Raw genomic sequence first — 15,791 nt, 5'->3', positions numbered from 1 at the left:
AGTCATGCTGGCCACATGACCCGGAAGCTGTACGCCAGCTCCCTCGGCCAATAAAGCGAGATGAGTGCTGCAACCCCAGAGTCGGTCACGACTGGACCTAATGGTTAGGGGTCCCTTTACCTTTAACTTTAGGCAAAAAACCAAATGGCACCAGCCAATCAGCCAAATGGTAAAAATTCCTACCAGGCCCCTGCTCCAAAGCAGATGAGCCCATGACAGACATAGCAAGGTCAGCACAAACAAACCCTAAATATAGGGAGGGTGGACAGGTAATCTGATGTGAGCAGCGAAAAGAGGAAGCGCAATGCTGCGCACAGGAAATAAATAGCACCCCCACCAACCAAAACGTTTTGCAACATTAAATTTTCCCCAGCAACAATTGGAGGTGCCCAATCAAATTCGTGGCCATCCATGCTAACCTGCCCAGCAACAGGGGATGTCATGGTAGCCCCCACCGCAACACGTGCTCCCCATGAAGGAGAATCTGCTTAACCACACTCAGTGGCGTAGCGTGGGTTGTCACCACCCGGGGCAAGGCAAGTAATTTGCGCCCCCTAACCCGTGGATTTGCGCCCCCTATCCCTAACCCCCAGATGTTGCGCCCGGTGCGGCCAGCCCCCCCTGCACCCCCCACGCTACGCCACTGACCACACTCCAGTCAGCAGCTAAGAGAGAGTTGGAGATATCAATGATAGTTCACTGTAGGGTTGCTTTCCTCTCTTTAAATGAGATTATTCTGTAATCTCCAAGGTTGGCTTTGTGGCTCAGTACCTGCTTATTTTGGGACGCGGGTGGCGCTATGGGTTAAACCACAGAGCCTAGGACTTGCCTATCAGAAGGTCAGCGGTTCGAATCCCTGCGACGGGGTGAGCTCCCGTTGCTCGGTCCCTGCTCCTGCCAACCTAGCAGTTCAAAAGCACTTCAAAGTGCAAGTAGATAATAGGTACCGCTCTGGCGGGAAGGTAAACGGCGTTTCCGTGCGCTGTTCTGGTTCACCAGAAGCGGCTTAGTCATGCTGGCCACATGACCCAGAAGCTGTACGCCGGCCCCTCGGCCAATAAAGCGAGATGAGCGCCGCAACCCCATAGTCTGTCACTACTGGACCTAATGGTCAAGGGTCCCTTTACCTTTACCTTACCTGCTTATTTGGAAATGGTGCCCCCCCCATACATTTCTTAAAATTGTGTATCATTGTCAGTGCCGGATTTACGTACATATAAGCTAAACAAGCTATAGCTTAGGGCTCCACTCTCCCCAAAAATTTTTTAAGGAAAAAAAGAACTGGATGTACATTTCCAAAATATAAGATAAAAAACAAATAAAATGAAACCTAAATTGTGTTTCTAAAGGAACTTTTGTTATCGCCAAATGCCAATGTGTTTGTTATGAATAAAAAATCATTTTAAGTTAGAGCTTAATAATTATTTCACTATTAATATACTTCTTCTTAATTGTATTTCACTATTAATATAAAAGTAAAGGGACCCCTGACCATTAGGTCCAGTTGTGACCTACTCTGGGGTTGCGGTGCTCATCTCGCTTTATTGGCCGAGGGAGCCTGCGTACAGCTTCCGGCTCATGTGGCCAGCATGACTAAGCCACTTTTGGCGAACCAGAGCAGCGAACGGAAATGCCCTTTACCTTCCCGCTGGAGCGGTACCTATTTATCTACTTGCACTTCGATGTGCTTTTGAACTGCTAGGTTGGCAGGAGCAGGGACAGAGCAACGGGAGCTCACCCCATCGCGGGGATTCGAACTGCCAACCTTCTGATTGGCAAGTCCTAGGCTCTGTGGTTTAACCCACAGCGCCACCCGTGTCCCTTTTCACTGTTGATATACTTTTTCTTAATTGTATTTCAGTTCAACAATTACTTTGAAAAAATAAACATTTTGTTATGTCCAAATAGCTTTAGATACCTATTAGGTCCATAAATTACCATATATATTCAACACAAAAAACAGTGACAATTTGTTGTTGACAAAGGACAGCTGGACATATAAAGGGCCTCATTACCTTCAGTAGCTGAGGGCCTCATCAAACCTAAATCCGGCCCTGATCATTGCCCTAAAACAGTTACTTACTTGAAAATTATGTCACATAGTCCTTTGTGAAAGGGAGAACACGTTTCTGAAAAACAGCAGTTGAGGTCTTTTGTGGAAATTTGTCACTTGATGCTATTGTAATACATGCACAATGGATATGATCCATGGGACATCAGGCACATCTGAGGCTGCTTGTAGTAAATAATAATAATACAGTGGTACCTTGGGTTAAGTACTTAATTCATTCCAGAGGTCCGTTCTTAACCTGAAACTGTTCTTAACCTGAAGCACCACTTTAGCTAATGGGGCCTCCTGCTGCCGTCACGCCGCCGGAGCACGATTTCTGTTCTCATCCTGAAGCAAAGTTCTTAACCCGAGGTACTATTTCTGGGTTAGCGGAGTCTGTAACCTGAAGCATATTGTTAACGGAGGAATCCGAGGGCTCCCTTGGACAAAAAGACAAAGACACCAAGCAGGACAATTTGGAGCAAAACAGCAGCCTGTAGGCTTGGCTTTTATTGGAAACTGTTGCGACAGGACTCCCACCCACAACAAGATGAAGCAAAATGGAAGCCCAGAACAAAAGAAGACCCCAACCTTTATTAGTTACTAATCCCCCAAACTACACCCCCTAAGACTACATCACAACTACATCACAGAAAGGAGGGATAGAGGGAGGAGTTGTGGAGGTAACCTGAGTATCTTGTCACCTGGATGCTTCCTCCTTTCCCCCCTCCCCATGAGGACTTTCCAGGTGACAAAGGGGAGTTTGCAGTTTCCTGCCCCCAGAGGGAAGAGCTGATCATTGTCCTTTGTTCCAGTCCGTGCTGAATCCATTCCTATATGCAAGTTCTTTGTGACCTTGATGGTCTTCTGTCTAGGACCATCAGGGTTGGCATAGCAACTGGGCAGGGCTCCTGTGGATGTGTTGGTATGCTCAAGGGATTATGGCTGGCCTGTATCAAACCTTCCCCATTTTGTAGTCCTTCCTTCATGGAGTAAAATAAAAGTGGAACGGTGCAGATCCGATGTATGGTTGATTTTCTATGAATTTATAACAGAAGCGTAGCGCATGTAGTGTGTGAGAGTGTGTGTGTGTCAAGTTTGTACAAACTGAATGATGATGGGGGGGGGGGTTCCTGCGACAGTATGTAACCTGAAGCATATGTAACCCGAGGTATAATAATAATAATAATAATAATAATAATAATAATAATAATTGTACCCCACCCTTCTGACTCGCCACTCTGTGCTGCTTCCAACAAATATAAAAGCATAATAAAAACATTACACAATAAAAAAATGCAAAACTAAATGTTTAAGTTCCATGTCTTCAGTGCAGCTACTGCCTTCCTAATGCTGATCCAAAGTGATCCAAAAAGGAGGAGCCAATGGCTGCTTCAGAGTCCAATGCTGAATCTGCTGAAGGTATAAACATTGCAATTCTTAAGATGACTTACATTTTGCGTTTTCGTTTCTTGACAAGGCTGCAAATATGCTTCAGTTCTCCAGGACAGGAATAAATGGTCCTGGGTGCAGGGTTCGGTTTACTCAGAATACTAGCTCTCACTTTTTAAAAGCAAGTGTGTCTCCAAGGGACTCAGTGTGTAGAAAAACACCTACGCTCATCTTACAGCCATGCTATGTGGAGACAGACCTGCTTAGCTTTGCCCTCTTAAAAAAAAACAACTTTATTAATTTAAACTACACACTTATACAAAGAATTTACAAAGAATTAACAATCTCATACTACAAAATGAAAATTAAAGAAAAAACAAGAAAAAATAAAATACAGAGAAAAGAAAGAAGAAAAAGCAAATTTACGTACATAAAAAACCCTTAATCTTCCTAATTAATACTTAAATAAACACTTAAATAAAAAAGACTTCTGACAAAATGAGTCTTCCAATCATTCTCATTGTACTGTTTATATTGTCGTCGTTTCCCCCCGCACAGTTTTATATTCTTTAATATTGTTCCCGTCTACTCCACAAACGCTATTTGTTGTGTTTACAAGTATCACTCAAATTCTGCTAATATGGTGTGATTGGTACAATATGATCTTATATAATCCTTAAATATTCTCCATTCTCGAAATATTTTCTGGTTCAATACTCCTCTAACTCTTCCCGTCAGTTTTGCTAGTTGTAAATATTCTAACATGAGTATCTGCCAGTCTGTAATTGTCAGTATTGTTTCATTCTTCCACTTCCTCGCTGCAAGAATTCTTGGCAGAGGTGGAGCTAGCTGAGATTGCCACTCCTTGCTGCAAATGGAAATTGACTGTTCCAGTATCAAGCTCAATTGAGCACCAGAGGGCTTCAACTGCTACGGCCCACACTCTCATCACTAACATAAAAGGTCACCCACGGTTGTCCTTTGGAAGCTGGTGACCCTTACACTTACTAACTTTTGACTCCCCAACTACCGTTGCACACATTTGAGCACATTCATTCCCTCAGGGTTTATTTCAAACTTTCCCCTTGGGTGTGGCGCAAGCAAAAAACATGCTATCCTTTCTGAAACTTCTCGTAACTGAAATGAAGAATGGGAAAGAGGAAACAGAAAATAAGAATTAGCAGAGAAAGGTATGGGAAGGAGGGGGGAAAACACATAAGAAAGGAGGGGGAGAAAGGATGGGGAATTTGGAGAAACGTAAAAGGCAGAGAGGAAGCAAAAAGAACAGAGGTGCCTTGAGAAGAATAGGGGAGTTATTTGGGAAATGCCCACAGTTATTTGGGGGAAAGAGATGATAAAAAGGTAAAGGGAACCCTGGCCATTAGGTCCAGTCGTGGCCGACTCTGGGGTTGCGGCGCTCATCTTGCTTTATTGGCTGAGGGAGCCGGCGTACAGCTTCTGGGTCATGTGGCCAGCATGACTAAGCCGCTTCTGGCAAACCAGAGCAGCGCACGGAAATGCTGTTTACCTTCCCGCCGGAGCGGTACCTATTTATCTACTTGCACTTTGACGTGCTTTCGAACTGCTAGGTTGGCAGGAGCAGGGACCGAGCATCCTTAATCTGGGTGAAGAAATATGTTTTGGCTGGTATAGGAATGGGGAGTAGAGAAATAAAGAGTCACTTTTTGAGAAAGTGTCCCCCATCCCTTATGAATTGGCTTTTTCTGTTTTCCTAGAGGTTTTTGCCACCGCCAGCTTCCCTCTATTTTTCTCTCCTCACAACCATCCACTTATTATATGTCTCTCAGTCTCTGAGCACTCTTTGGGTTTGCTCTCTCTAAAATGCATGGGCAGTCATTGCCTGGTATAAAATTACCTGTCATGGAATGCATGTTGGGAAATTTACGTTGCTCTAGGGACTCGATGGTGACCCAGCTTCCAAAATCAAACACCCCCTTCAGGCGGGCAGGCTTACACCTCTGTTTGACATTGCTAGAGTCAAGAACCAGGCGGTTTTTGAGTAGTAGAAGAAGAGTTTCGATTTGATATCCCGCTTTATCACTACCCAAAGGAGTCTCAAAGCGGCTAACATTCTCCTTTCCCTTCCTCCCCCACAATAAACACTCTGTGAGGTGAGTGAGGCTGAGAGACTTCAGAGAAGTGTGACTGGCCCAAGGTCACCCAGCAGCTGCATGTGGAGGGAATCGAACCCAGTTCACCAGATTACAAGTCCACTGCTCTTAACCACTACACCACACTGGCTCTTTTTTTTGTAGCTATTTTGTGAAGACCCTTAACTCTTGTGAGCCCTGGGGGGGGGGCTGAGAAACATTAGAATAAGCAGACACAACAACGTTCTGGAATTGAAGATAGCCACAACTTTATTGGTTACAGGTGTCAGTAGGCCTTGGCTTAGGCACTGGGTAAGCATTCTGAGTCAGTCTCCTGCCTGAAGGCTGATGTCAAACAGGGTTGTGCCCAGTTTAAGGGTCACGTCAAGACATACATCAACCAAGTTGGTTTCCAGGTGGCCATTGGGAAACTCTATGGCTCTTAAAGCTATGGTTTTCCCAGTAGTGATGTATGGAAGTAAGAGCTGGACCATAAAGAAGGCGGATCGCCGAAGAATTTATGCTTTTGAATTATGGTGTTGGAGGAGACTCTTGAGAGTCCCATGGACTGCAAGAAGATCAAACCTATCCATTCTGAAGGAAATCAGCCCTGAGTGCTCACTGGAAGGACAGATCCTGAAGCTAAGGCTCCAATACTTTGGCCACCTCATGAGAAGAGAAGACTCCCTGGAAAAGACCCTGATGTTGGGAAAGACGGAGGGCACAAGGAGAAGGGGACAACAGAGGACGAGATGGTTGGACAGTGTTCTCTAAGCTACCAGCACGAGTTTGACCAAACTGGGGAGGCCGTGGAAGACAGGAGTACCTGGCGTGCTCTGGTCCATGGGGTCACGAAGAGTCAGACACGACTAAACAACTAAACAACATTGGCTCTTTCTCTCTCCAACTGGGCTTCTGGATAGAATATTCCACCCAGAACCCTTTACCAGAGTATCCTGAGATCTCGAACTTGATCCATCTCAAACCCCGGTAACAGACTAAGGCAGAGGTTTTCAACCGTTTTGAGTCGACGGCTCTCTTGGCCAACGGCATTCTTTCTGCGGCACCCCTGTGGGGCTCTGAAGCCCAGTTATGTCACCCCTTGCCTGCAGAGCTCTCACCCTTTTTCAAACACCCTCCCTTGTAGAGTGTTCCCTCAGCCTCCTCTCCTCTCCTTGGGAGTCCTCTGGGCAACCGCTGCTGCTGTCCCTGATCCCTCAGCTGCCCCCCACCCCCCAAAAGAGGTGCCTCCTCACACTGCTCCACAGTGGCCTGGGAAGAGAAAGCCACTTCCAGCCTGCCCAGGAGGTGGGGTTGTGGGCTTCACGCCCACCCCCCACATGAGCGGGGGCTGGTTTCAGCCCCCGCGAGAGTAGTGAGATCCTGGCCGCGTCTCCCCCCAGCCAGCCAGCCAATCGGCTGGCTGGGGGGGGGCATGGCCTGCCCTATTTAGGGTCGGCGCAGAGGGGGCTCGCCCTCTTTTCGCCAGCTAGCCCCCATGTTTTCCCACCCTCCCTCCCTTTGGGTAGGCTTTAGGTAGCTCTCTGACTTTGCTATGGACTTCGGTCTGTCGCCGCAAGGGGCATGGTAGGAATTTTTCCCAATTGGCAATTTACAGCCATTTGGTTTTTCGCCTACCTCGTAGCAACTCGTCACAACTCCTCGGCATTGGCAGTTAGGCATTGGTAAGAAGGGGTTAAGAGGATGTGTGTGGGGGGGAGGAACGCCATCACCTCCCCCCAATGAATGAAGGGTGGTCCGATAAAGGACTCTGGGGGGGGTGTGGCCCTGTCCGAAGCCTATGGAGGTGTGGGCCAAAGGCACGCCCCCGAGCGGTGACCCGGGGGAGCTCCTAGTTGACGTGCCTCAGCAGGAGACTCCCCCTCTATGGTGTTAACCCTTCCTGTGTCTCCAGCAAATGGGCTAGAGCCGGATAGTCGATAGGACCAATGCCTAAGCCAATGCCTCTCATTCCTGAATTCAATAAAGTTGTGGCCTAATTCGCCCATTTAACCTTAAATTATGGTGTCTTGTGTCTTTATTTATCCTGGTGGGGGGCGGGAACTCGCCACGCAATGGTCCAGCCTTAGGGACCCAACCGAGCCTGGCCAAAGGTGAACATGAGGCCAGCACCTTACCTTAGGAGGCAGCAACGGGCGCTGCATGGCAGAAAGGCTCCTCTTCAGCACCGGGCACTCAGCTCCCAGGCAGGACTTGCACACAGCAAGCACAAGAAAGGCCAGTGCAGCGCCTACCAGCCTCCCACTTGTCTATCCATTCCCAACAGCAAGGGTTGGCGGAATGGCTGGCTGGGCTTCCTCGCGCACTTGCTTGCTTACTCCAAGGCCTCCTCAGCTCCTGGCAACCAGCGCCCCTGACCAGCCTGAGGTACCATTTGCCTGCGGAGCTTGTAGCCAGGGCTACTGCAACCAACAGCTGTGCAAGCCTTTGGGAGGCAGAGACACAAGAGGGCATCAGAGGAGAGAGGGGAGGAAAGAGGGACAGAGGCCAGTGTTGCTCATGTCCAGAGCCATCTTTCCCATACGGCTTAGTGGTTCGTTGCACCAGGGTGACGGCCTCTCAGGGGCGCCCCAGCGAGTGGGGAGCTGCACAGCTTTGCCGGCGGCCTCCCGTCAGCACACCCATCAGCTGCTCCCCTCCAACTATATGGCTGGCGGGTCATTTTGTCCAATTCTGCATAGCCCATTAATTTCGTCTGCCATTCTTCGTTAGTCAGAATTTCTTCTTGTTTCCATTTCTGGATTAACGATACTCTTGCCGCAGTTGTTGCATATAAAAACAATTTAACACCTTGCCTATTAATGTCTTGACCTGTAATGCCAAGTAAAAATGCTTCTGTTTTGTTTTTTTAAAAATGTATATTTCAACATCTTTTTCATCTCATTATATATCATTTCCCAGAAGTTCTTAATTTTTTTACATTCCCACCACATATGATAAAATGTTCCTTCTTTTTCTTTACATTTCCAACATTTATTATTTGTCTTATACATTTTAGCTAATTTCACTGGTGTTATATACCATCAAAATGACAGGAAGGATTCGAAGCCTGCGGGACCAGAGATTTACAGAAGATTGGAAGAAGTATATGAATTATTTGAAGAGCAACTGTAATCAACAAATTACGCTAGTAGGACTACAAGAAGTTTTGTAAGGAGAAATATACAAAGTGTTACAAAGTAGAAAAAACAAAACAAATTCCTTCCAGTAGCACCTTAAAGACCAACTAAGTCAGTTCTTGGTATGAGCTTTCGTGTGCATGCACACTTCTTCAGATACGGGCATGCATGCACACGAAAGCTCATACCAAGAACTGACTTAGTTGGTCTTTAAGGTGCTACTGGAAGGAATTTGTTTTGTTTTGACTATGGCAGACCAACACGGCTACCTATCTGAAAGTAGAAAAAGATAAAGATATTGGTTATGAGTTTGAAATGTAATCGGGAAGATAAGAAATGCATACTGAGAGATTAGATTGGAAAATTTTCAGACAGGATTGATGGAAGTACAGTGGTGCCCCACAAGACGAAATTAATTCGTTCCGCAATTTTTGTCGTCTAGCGAATTTTTCGTCTTGCGAAGCACGAAATCCCATAGGAATGCATTGAAAATCAATTAATGCGTTCCTATGGTCAAAAAAAGTCCAAACAAAGCCAAATTTGGTACAACAACAGTTTATTAACTGCTCTTTAAAGTCACACATACTGTAAAGAGCAGTTCAAAAATTGAAGGGAAAATAAATTAACTTTATAAACATGACAGAAAAACATTTAAAAATCAACAAAGTGTACAGTACATTTTCTAAGACTCTGGGGGATCACTCGAAGAAGGCTCCTCTTCCACTCTTTGCTTCTTGGTCAAGAACCTGTCCATAGTCTGCTGCTTTATCCGCCTTTTCAGCAGCTCCCTGAAAGACGACATGACCCTCGTATCATAAAAGTTCCCAGCGTCATGTGCCACGTGCTTCTCATGGTGGTGTAGATCTGCAAAAGTCTGCACCTCCTTCCACTTCTGGCAAATGTCCCTCAGTCTTTCGGAGGACAGCCGTTCCTCAGTTGCTTTCTCCTCTTCCAGTGAGGCCTGCTCCTGCACAGCCTCTGCCTGCAGAACGTAGCCCTCCGTCGTCACAACCTCCAGGAACTCCGCTGCAAAGTCTTCAGCCGCAGGAACATCAGAACTGGCAGCCTCTCCATGCCTGACCACACTGTGGATGCCAGATCTTGTCTTGAACCGGTCAAACCAACCTCTGCTAGCCTTGAAGACTTCTGGCTCGGCTGAGGTTCCTGGCTGTTCCCGGATGAGGTCAGCGTGCAAGGCCTTGGCCTTCTCACAAATGACGGCCTCAGACACTGTGTCCCCTGCACGCTGCTTCTCTTCTATCCAGATGAGCAGCAACTTCTCGACCTCCTCCAGGACAGCTGGGCGGTTCTTCACGATCCTGGTGACTCCCTTGGCTGCATCAGTCGCCAGGATCTTCTCCCTCATCTTCAGGATGGTCCCGATGGTCGATGGGTTCCTGCCGTACTCCCTGGCGATGTCCGTCACACGCATTCCGCCGTCGTGCTTCCAGATGATCTCCTTCTTCATTTCCAGCGTCACCTTCTCCTTCTTCCTCTCGCCGGCCACCGCAGCAGCAGTCTTCTTCGGTCCCATGGCAGCACAGCTCCTACCTTCGTAAACTCAGAAACAGAAAAAAAAATCAGTGATGTGCTTCAAACCCAAAAAATACAAAAGCAGCCAGCCACCCACCACACAGAAATTAAAACCCAGAACCAAGGCCTTGAATCCCAAGCACCCCAACCCCAAATCCAAAATCCAAAAACCCCCAAAAAAGTTTTAAAAGTTTAGCTTACCAAATGGATGAAAGAGAAGTTCTGGAAAAGCTTCAACAATCAACCACCGACGTCCTCAGAAACCTCAAATGGCTGCAAAATAAGTTTAGGAAAAGCTTCAAAAATCACCAATGTCTTCAAAAACCTCAACTGCTCCCACAGACACGCACCAACCCACCCACAACACAGAAATTGCAAACCCCTCCCCAACTGCTCCCCCAGCCCCTCCCCAACTGCTGCAAACCCCTCCCCAACTGCTTCCCCACCCAGACAAAAAAAAATTTCAAAAAATAACAACATGGCCAGCACTCAGAAATTCAAACTCAGAAAATTTTTCAAAAAAAAATCAACCTGGCCCAGTGGTCACAGAAAATCATAAAAATTCCCAAAAAAGGCCCACAAGCCCCCAGATTATCGCAAACCCCTTCCCAACACCAAGTCCTTGAATCCCAAACACCCCAACCCAAAATCCAAAACCCCCCAAAAAAGTTTTAAAAGTTTAACTTACCAAATGGATGAAAGAGAAGTTCTGGAAAAGTTCTGGAAAAGTTTTGGAAAATCTTCAAAAGTGAGCAAAGTCTGAGAAAAGGCTACCAAACCACGTGCTAACAGTTGCTCCTCGAAGTCAAGTCGCAACTGCAGCTGCTCAAGCTAAGCACCCTTGGTTTAAACGGTTTTTACACAAAGGAAACAAAGTCGCGAGACGTTTTCGTTTTGCGAAGCAAGCCCATAGGGGAATTCGTCTTGCGAGGCAAATCGCGGGCGAAAAAACCTTTCGTCTAGCGAGTTTTTTGTCTTGCGAGTTTTTTGTCTTTCATCCATTTGGTAAGTTAAACTTTTAAAACTTTTTTGGGGGGTTTTGGATTTTGGGTTGGGGTGTTTGGGATTCAAGGACTTGGTGTTGGGAAGGGGTTTGCGATAATCTGGGGGCTTGTGGGCCTTTTTTGGGAATTTTTATGATTTTCTGTGACCACTGGGCCAGGTTGATTTTTTTTTGAAAAATTTTCTGAGTTTGAATTTCTGAGTGCTGGCCATGTTGTTATTTTTTGAAATTTTTTTTTGTCTGGGTGGGGAAGCAGTTGGGGAGGGGTTTGCAGCAGTTGGGGAGGGGCTGGGGGAGCAGTTGGGGAGGGGTTTGCAATTTCTGTGTTGTGGGTGGGTTGGTGCGTGTCTGTGGGAGCAGTTGAGGTTTTTGAAGACATTGGTGATTTTTGAAGCTTTTCCTAAACTTATTTTGCAGCCATTTGAGGTTTCTGAGGACGTCGGTGGTTGATTGTTGAAGCTTTTCCAGAACTTCTCTTTCATCCATTTGGTAAGCTAAACTTTTAAAACTTTTTTGGGGGTTTTTGGATTTTGGATTTGGGGTTGGGGTGCTTGGGATTCAAGGCCTTGGTTCTGGGTTTTAATTTCTGTGTGGTGGGTGGCTGGCTGCTTTTGTATTTTTTGGGTTTGAAGCACATCACTGATTTTTTTTCTGTTTCTGAGTTTACGAAGGTAGGAGCTGTGCTGCCATGGGACCGAAGAAGACTGCTGCTGCGGTGGCCGGCGAGAGGAAGAAGGAGAAGGTGACGCTGGAAATGAAGAAGGAGATCATCTGGAAGCACGACGGCGGAATGCGTGTGACGGACATCGCCAGGGAGTACGGCAGGAACCCATCGACCATCGGGACCATCCTGAAGATGAGGGAGAAGATCCTGGCGACTGATGCAGCCAAGGGAGTCACCAGGATCGTGAAGAACCGCCCAGCTGTCCTGGAGGAGGTCGAGAAGTTGCTGCTCATCTGGATAGAAGAGAAGCAGCGTGCAGGGGACACAGTGTCTGAGGCCGTCATTTGTGAGAAGGCCAAGGCCTTGCACGCTGACCTCATCCGGGAACAGCCAGGAACCTCAGCCGAGCCAGAAGTCTTCAAGGCTAGCAGAGGTTGGTTTGACCGGTTCAAGACAAGATCTGGCATCCACAGTGTGGTCAGGCATGGAGAGGCTGCCAGTTCTGATGTTCCTGCGGCTGAAGACTTTGCAGCGGAGTTCCTGGAGGTTGTGACGACGGAGGGCTACGTTCTGCAGGCAGAGGCTGCGCAGGAGCAGGCCTCACTGGAAGAGGAGGAAGCAACTGAGGAACGGCTGTCCTCCGAAAGACTGAGGGACATTTGCCAGAAGTGGAAGGAGGTGCAGACTTTTGCAGATCTACACCACCATGAGAAGCACGTGGCACATGACGCTGGGAACTTTTATGATACGAGGGTCATGTCGTCTTTCAGGGAGCTGCTGAAAAGGCGGATAAAGCAGCAGACTATGGACAGGTTCTTGACCAAGAAGCAAAGAGTGGAAGAGGAGCCTTCTTCGAGTGGTCCCCCAGAGTCTTAGAAAATGTACTGTACACTTTGTTGATTTTTAAATGTTTTTCTGTCATGTTTATAAAGTTAATTTATTTTCCCTTCAATTTTTGAACTGCTCTTTACAGTATGTGTGACTTTAAAGAGCAGTTAATAAACTGTTGTTGTACCAAATTTGGCTTTGTTTGGACTTTTTTTGACCATAGGAACGCATTAATTGATTTTCAATGCATTCCTATGGGATTTCGTGCTTCGCAAGACGAAAAATTCGCTAGACGACAAAAATTGCGGAACGAATTAATTTCGTCTTGTGGGGCACCACTGTATCTCCAAACTACCAAAAGGTTTCGCTTAAAACTATCAGCAGAGGGCAGCACACAACTTGAATGTTGGGCCGACAGTAGTTGGGCAGATGCTGGACCAGATAGAAAATCAGTGTCAGGAATGGCGATAAAATTTGGAAATGCACTAATTGGTTGGCGATCAAGAAAGCAGTCACTTATAGCTTTAAGTTCAACTGAATCTGAGTTCAATGCATTATCAGATGTATGTAGAGAACTGGAATTTTATAAGCAACTGGTACAAGAATTGTTTGGAGAATGTTCCCTACCTATCAGAGTGTGGGAAGACAATCAACCTTGTATTAAACTAGCTAAATCAGGTCAATTCAAGGCACACACAAAACACTTGGATATCCGTTATCAAAATGTATGCCAAAGTGTAAAACAAGGTTTAATTGAACTAAAGTATTGTCCAAGCCAAGAAAATCTCGCAGACGGTTTTACGAAAGCTTTGAGTCCGCAATCTCATAAATGTTTCTGTTCAGGTTTAAATTTGAATTAAGGTTGGTACAGCTCAGTGTTACGAGTGAGAGGGGGTGTTGCTATCAAAGGGTTATAAGGTAGCAGAAACGCTCTAATCACTGAGCAGCTAGAGGTCATTAGGCTTCCAGGAACATGAGTTTGTATAAATAGGCAGTCTCCCGTGTGTTTGTTCCCTCTTCCCCCTTCTCCCCTTTTGGGCGTATTTGCTGATATGTGTGGTTCGTCGCCGGGGTTTCTTTTCTTTTGTAAATAAACCTTTTCTTTGAGTTCCAAACCGCTTGCTCCAAGACTCCTCTTTGAAAAGATACTGCCTTTCCTGACCTTCTTAAACTGCTGCGCGAAATGCTCTGCTGTAATGGGACTTGAGACGATGGAAGCGCACCGGACATTTACTTTGCATTAAACTAATTAAAGTTTAATGGGACACATATTTGTGGTATGATAAGGTTAAAGCACATAAAGCGTTTAAAAACTATATTGTTAGAAAAGCACTGTTCAATGTCTGGATAAGATATAAGGATTTGTTAGAAAATAAAACCCCAAGATGGTTGTCACCAATGGAAGCGAAGGCTCAGAAAAAACTCAATATGGAGGCCAAATGGCCGAAATATTGGGAAATTCTGGAACAAGATGGAGACAGAATAAAACTGCAGAGCTTTGAAAAAATAAAAAATAGAGTGTGAGACTGGCTCCATTACTACCAAATAATGGAGGCATACAACTTGGACAAAAAACTTGGCTTCCAGGTGGAAAAATCAAAATTGGAAACAGAATTGTTAGATCCCAAAACTAAGAATTTGTCAAGAATGTATAATTTGCTGTTGAAATGGAACACTCAGGATGAAACGGTGAAATCTGCTATGATTAAATGGGCACAAGATGTTGGACATAACATTATGATGGCTGACTGGGAACAGTTATGGACCACAGGTATGAAATTTACGGCATGTAATGCCCTAAGAGAGAATTTCAGAAAATTCTGGAACAAGATGGAGACAGAATAAAACTGCAGAGCTTTGAAAAAATAAAAAATAGAGTGTGAGACTGGCTCCATTACTACCAAATAATGGAGGCATACAACTTGGACAAAAAACTTGGCTTCCAGGTGGAAAAATCAAAATTGGAAACAGAATTGTTAGATCCCAAAACTAAGAATTTGTCAAGAATGTATAATTTGCTGTTGAAATGGAACACTCAGGATGAAACGGTGAAATCTGCTATGATTAAATGGGCACAAGATGTTGGACATAACATTATGATGGCTGACTGGGAACAGTTATGGACCACAGGTATGAAATTTACGGCATGTAATGCCCTAAGAGAGAATTTCAGAAAAATGATTTACAGGTGGTACATGACACCAGTCAAGCTTGCAAAAATTTATAATTTACCTGACAATAAATGTTGGAAATGTAATGAGACTGAAGGTACATTCTTTCACCTTTGGTGGACGTGCCCAAGGATTAAGACATTCTGGGAGATGATCTATAATGAAATGAAAAAGGTATTTAAATATACCTTCCTGAAGAAACCAGAGGCCTTTCTCCTGGGCATGGTCGGCCAATTGGTGCCAAAGAAGGATAGAACTTTTTTTATGTATGCAACAACAGCAGCAAGAATACTCATCGGGAAGTATTGGAAGACACAAGATTTACCCACCCGGGAAGAATGGCAGATGAAGTTGATGGACTACATGGAACTGGCGGAAATGACTGGCAGAATCCGAAACCAGGGAGAAGAGTCGGTGGAAGAAGATTGGAAAAAAATTAAAGATTATTTACAGAAATACTGTAAAATCAATGAATGTTAGAAAAATGATGGAATGAAGCTATATGGCTTTAGCAGAAATGTTACAAAGAACTAAGTACAAATAGATTGTTAATGGATTAAAGGGAAAAACAAGGTTAGAATGTGTTAAGATAAATTACAGGACAGAAAACTAAGGAAGATGGAAAGGATTTGCTGAAACAGTTAACTGAAGTGGAATACAAAAAAGGGAGGTGCGAGGAGGTCGCTGAAACAAGTGAATGAAAGATAAGATATTGAAATTATTGGATGTGTTTTTAATTGTCTTTGTTTTGTTTTGTTAAGGTTAGTGTTTATGTAGTGTTTTTGTTTCTGTATTGTATTGTATGGTTTTGTTTTGTTTAATTCTTTTTTTTGTAATCCTTAAACTGTTAATAAATATTATTTTTTTTAAAAAAGCCAAATACTCATTGGTGATTGCTT

General features: G+C 45.1%; 3 protein-coding genes across 3 annotated transcripts in view; 2 read left to right on the top strand and 1 right to left on the bottom strand.

Moving 5' to 3' along the window:
* Nucleotides 1-15,791, top strand: part of LOC309327177 (UDP-glucuronosyltransferase 2A2-like) — an 81,846-nt gene that overhangs the window by 44,781 nt on the left and 21,274 nt on the right. The gene's annotated exons all lie outside the window — the stretch shown is intronic.
* Nucleotides 3,902-10,481, bottom strand: LOC309327204 (putative CENPB DNA-binding domain-containing protein 1). Its single transcript, XM_081836371.1, has 3 exons — nt 9,745-10,481; nt 9,084-9,669; nt 3,902-4,213 (listed from the first exon to the last, which is right to left on the bottom strand). The coding sequence occupies exons 1-2, from the start codon at nt 10,225-10,227 to the stop codon at nt 9,376-9,378; spliced, it is 777 nt and encodes a 258-aa protein (XP_081692497.1). The 5' UTR covers nt 10,228-10,481; the 3' UTR covers nt 3,902-4,213; nt 9,084-9,375.
* On the top strand, nt 11,650-12,912 carry LOC309327205 (putative CENPB DNA-binding domain-containing protein 1). The gene is made up of 2 exons (XM_081836372.1): nt 11,650-12,400; nt 12,476-12,912. Exons 1-2 carry the CDS (start codon nt 11,918-11,920, stop codon nt 12,767-12,769), a joined length of 777 nt encoding a protein of 258 aa, XP_081692498.1. The 5' UTR covers nt 11,650-11,917; the 3' UTR covers nt 12,770-12,912.

The sequence above is a fragment of the Podarcis erhardii genome (assembly GCF_964252035.2).
Source record: "Podarcis erhardii genome assembly, chromosome: 13".
Lineage (NCBI taxonomy): Eukaryota > Metazoa > Chordata > Lepidosauria > Squamata > Lacertidae > Podarcis > Podarcis erhardii.
This window is presented reverse-complemented; position numbering and strand designations above follow the sequence as displayed.

Bases quoted from the DNA above. Each gene is read 5' to 3' on its own strand.
- LOC309327204 (XM_081836371.1), bottom strand. From the start codon at position 10,227: ATGGGACCGAAGAAGACTGCTGCTGCGGTGGCCGGCGAGAGGAAGAAG. The intron at 9,670-9,744 runs GTTCCTGCGGCT...CTGCAGGCAGAG, and splicing joins GAGAGGCTGCCAGTTCTGAT to GCTGTGCAGGAGCAGGCCTC.
- LOC309327205 (XM_081836372.1), top strand. From the start codon at position 11,918: ATGGGACCGAAGAAGACTGCTGCTGCGGTGGCCGGCGAGAGGAAGAAG. The intron at 12,401-12,475 runs GTTCCTGCGGCT...CTGCAGGCAGAG, and splicing joins GAGAGGCTGCCAGTTCTGAT to GCTGCGCAGGAGCAGGCCTC.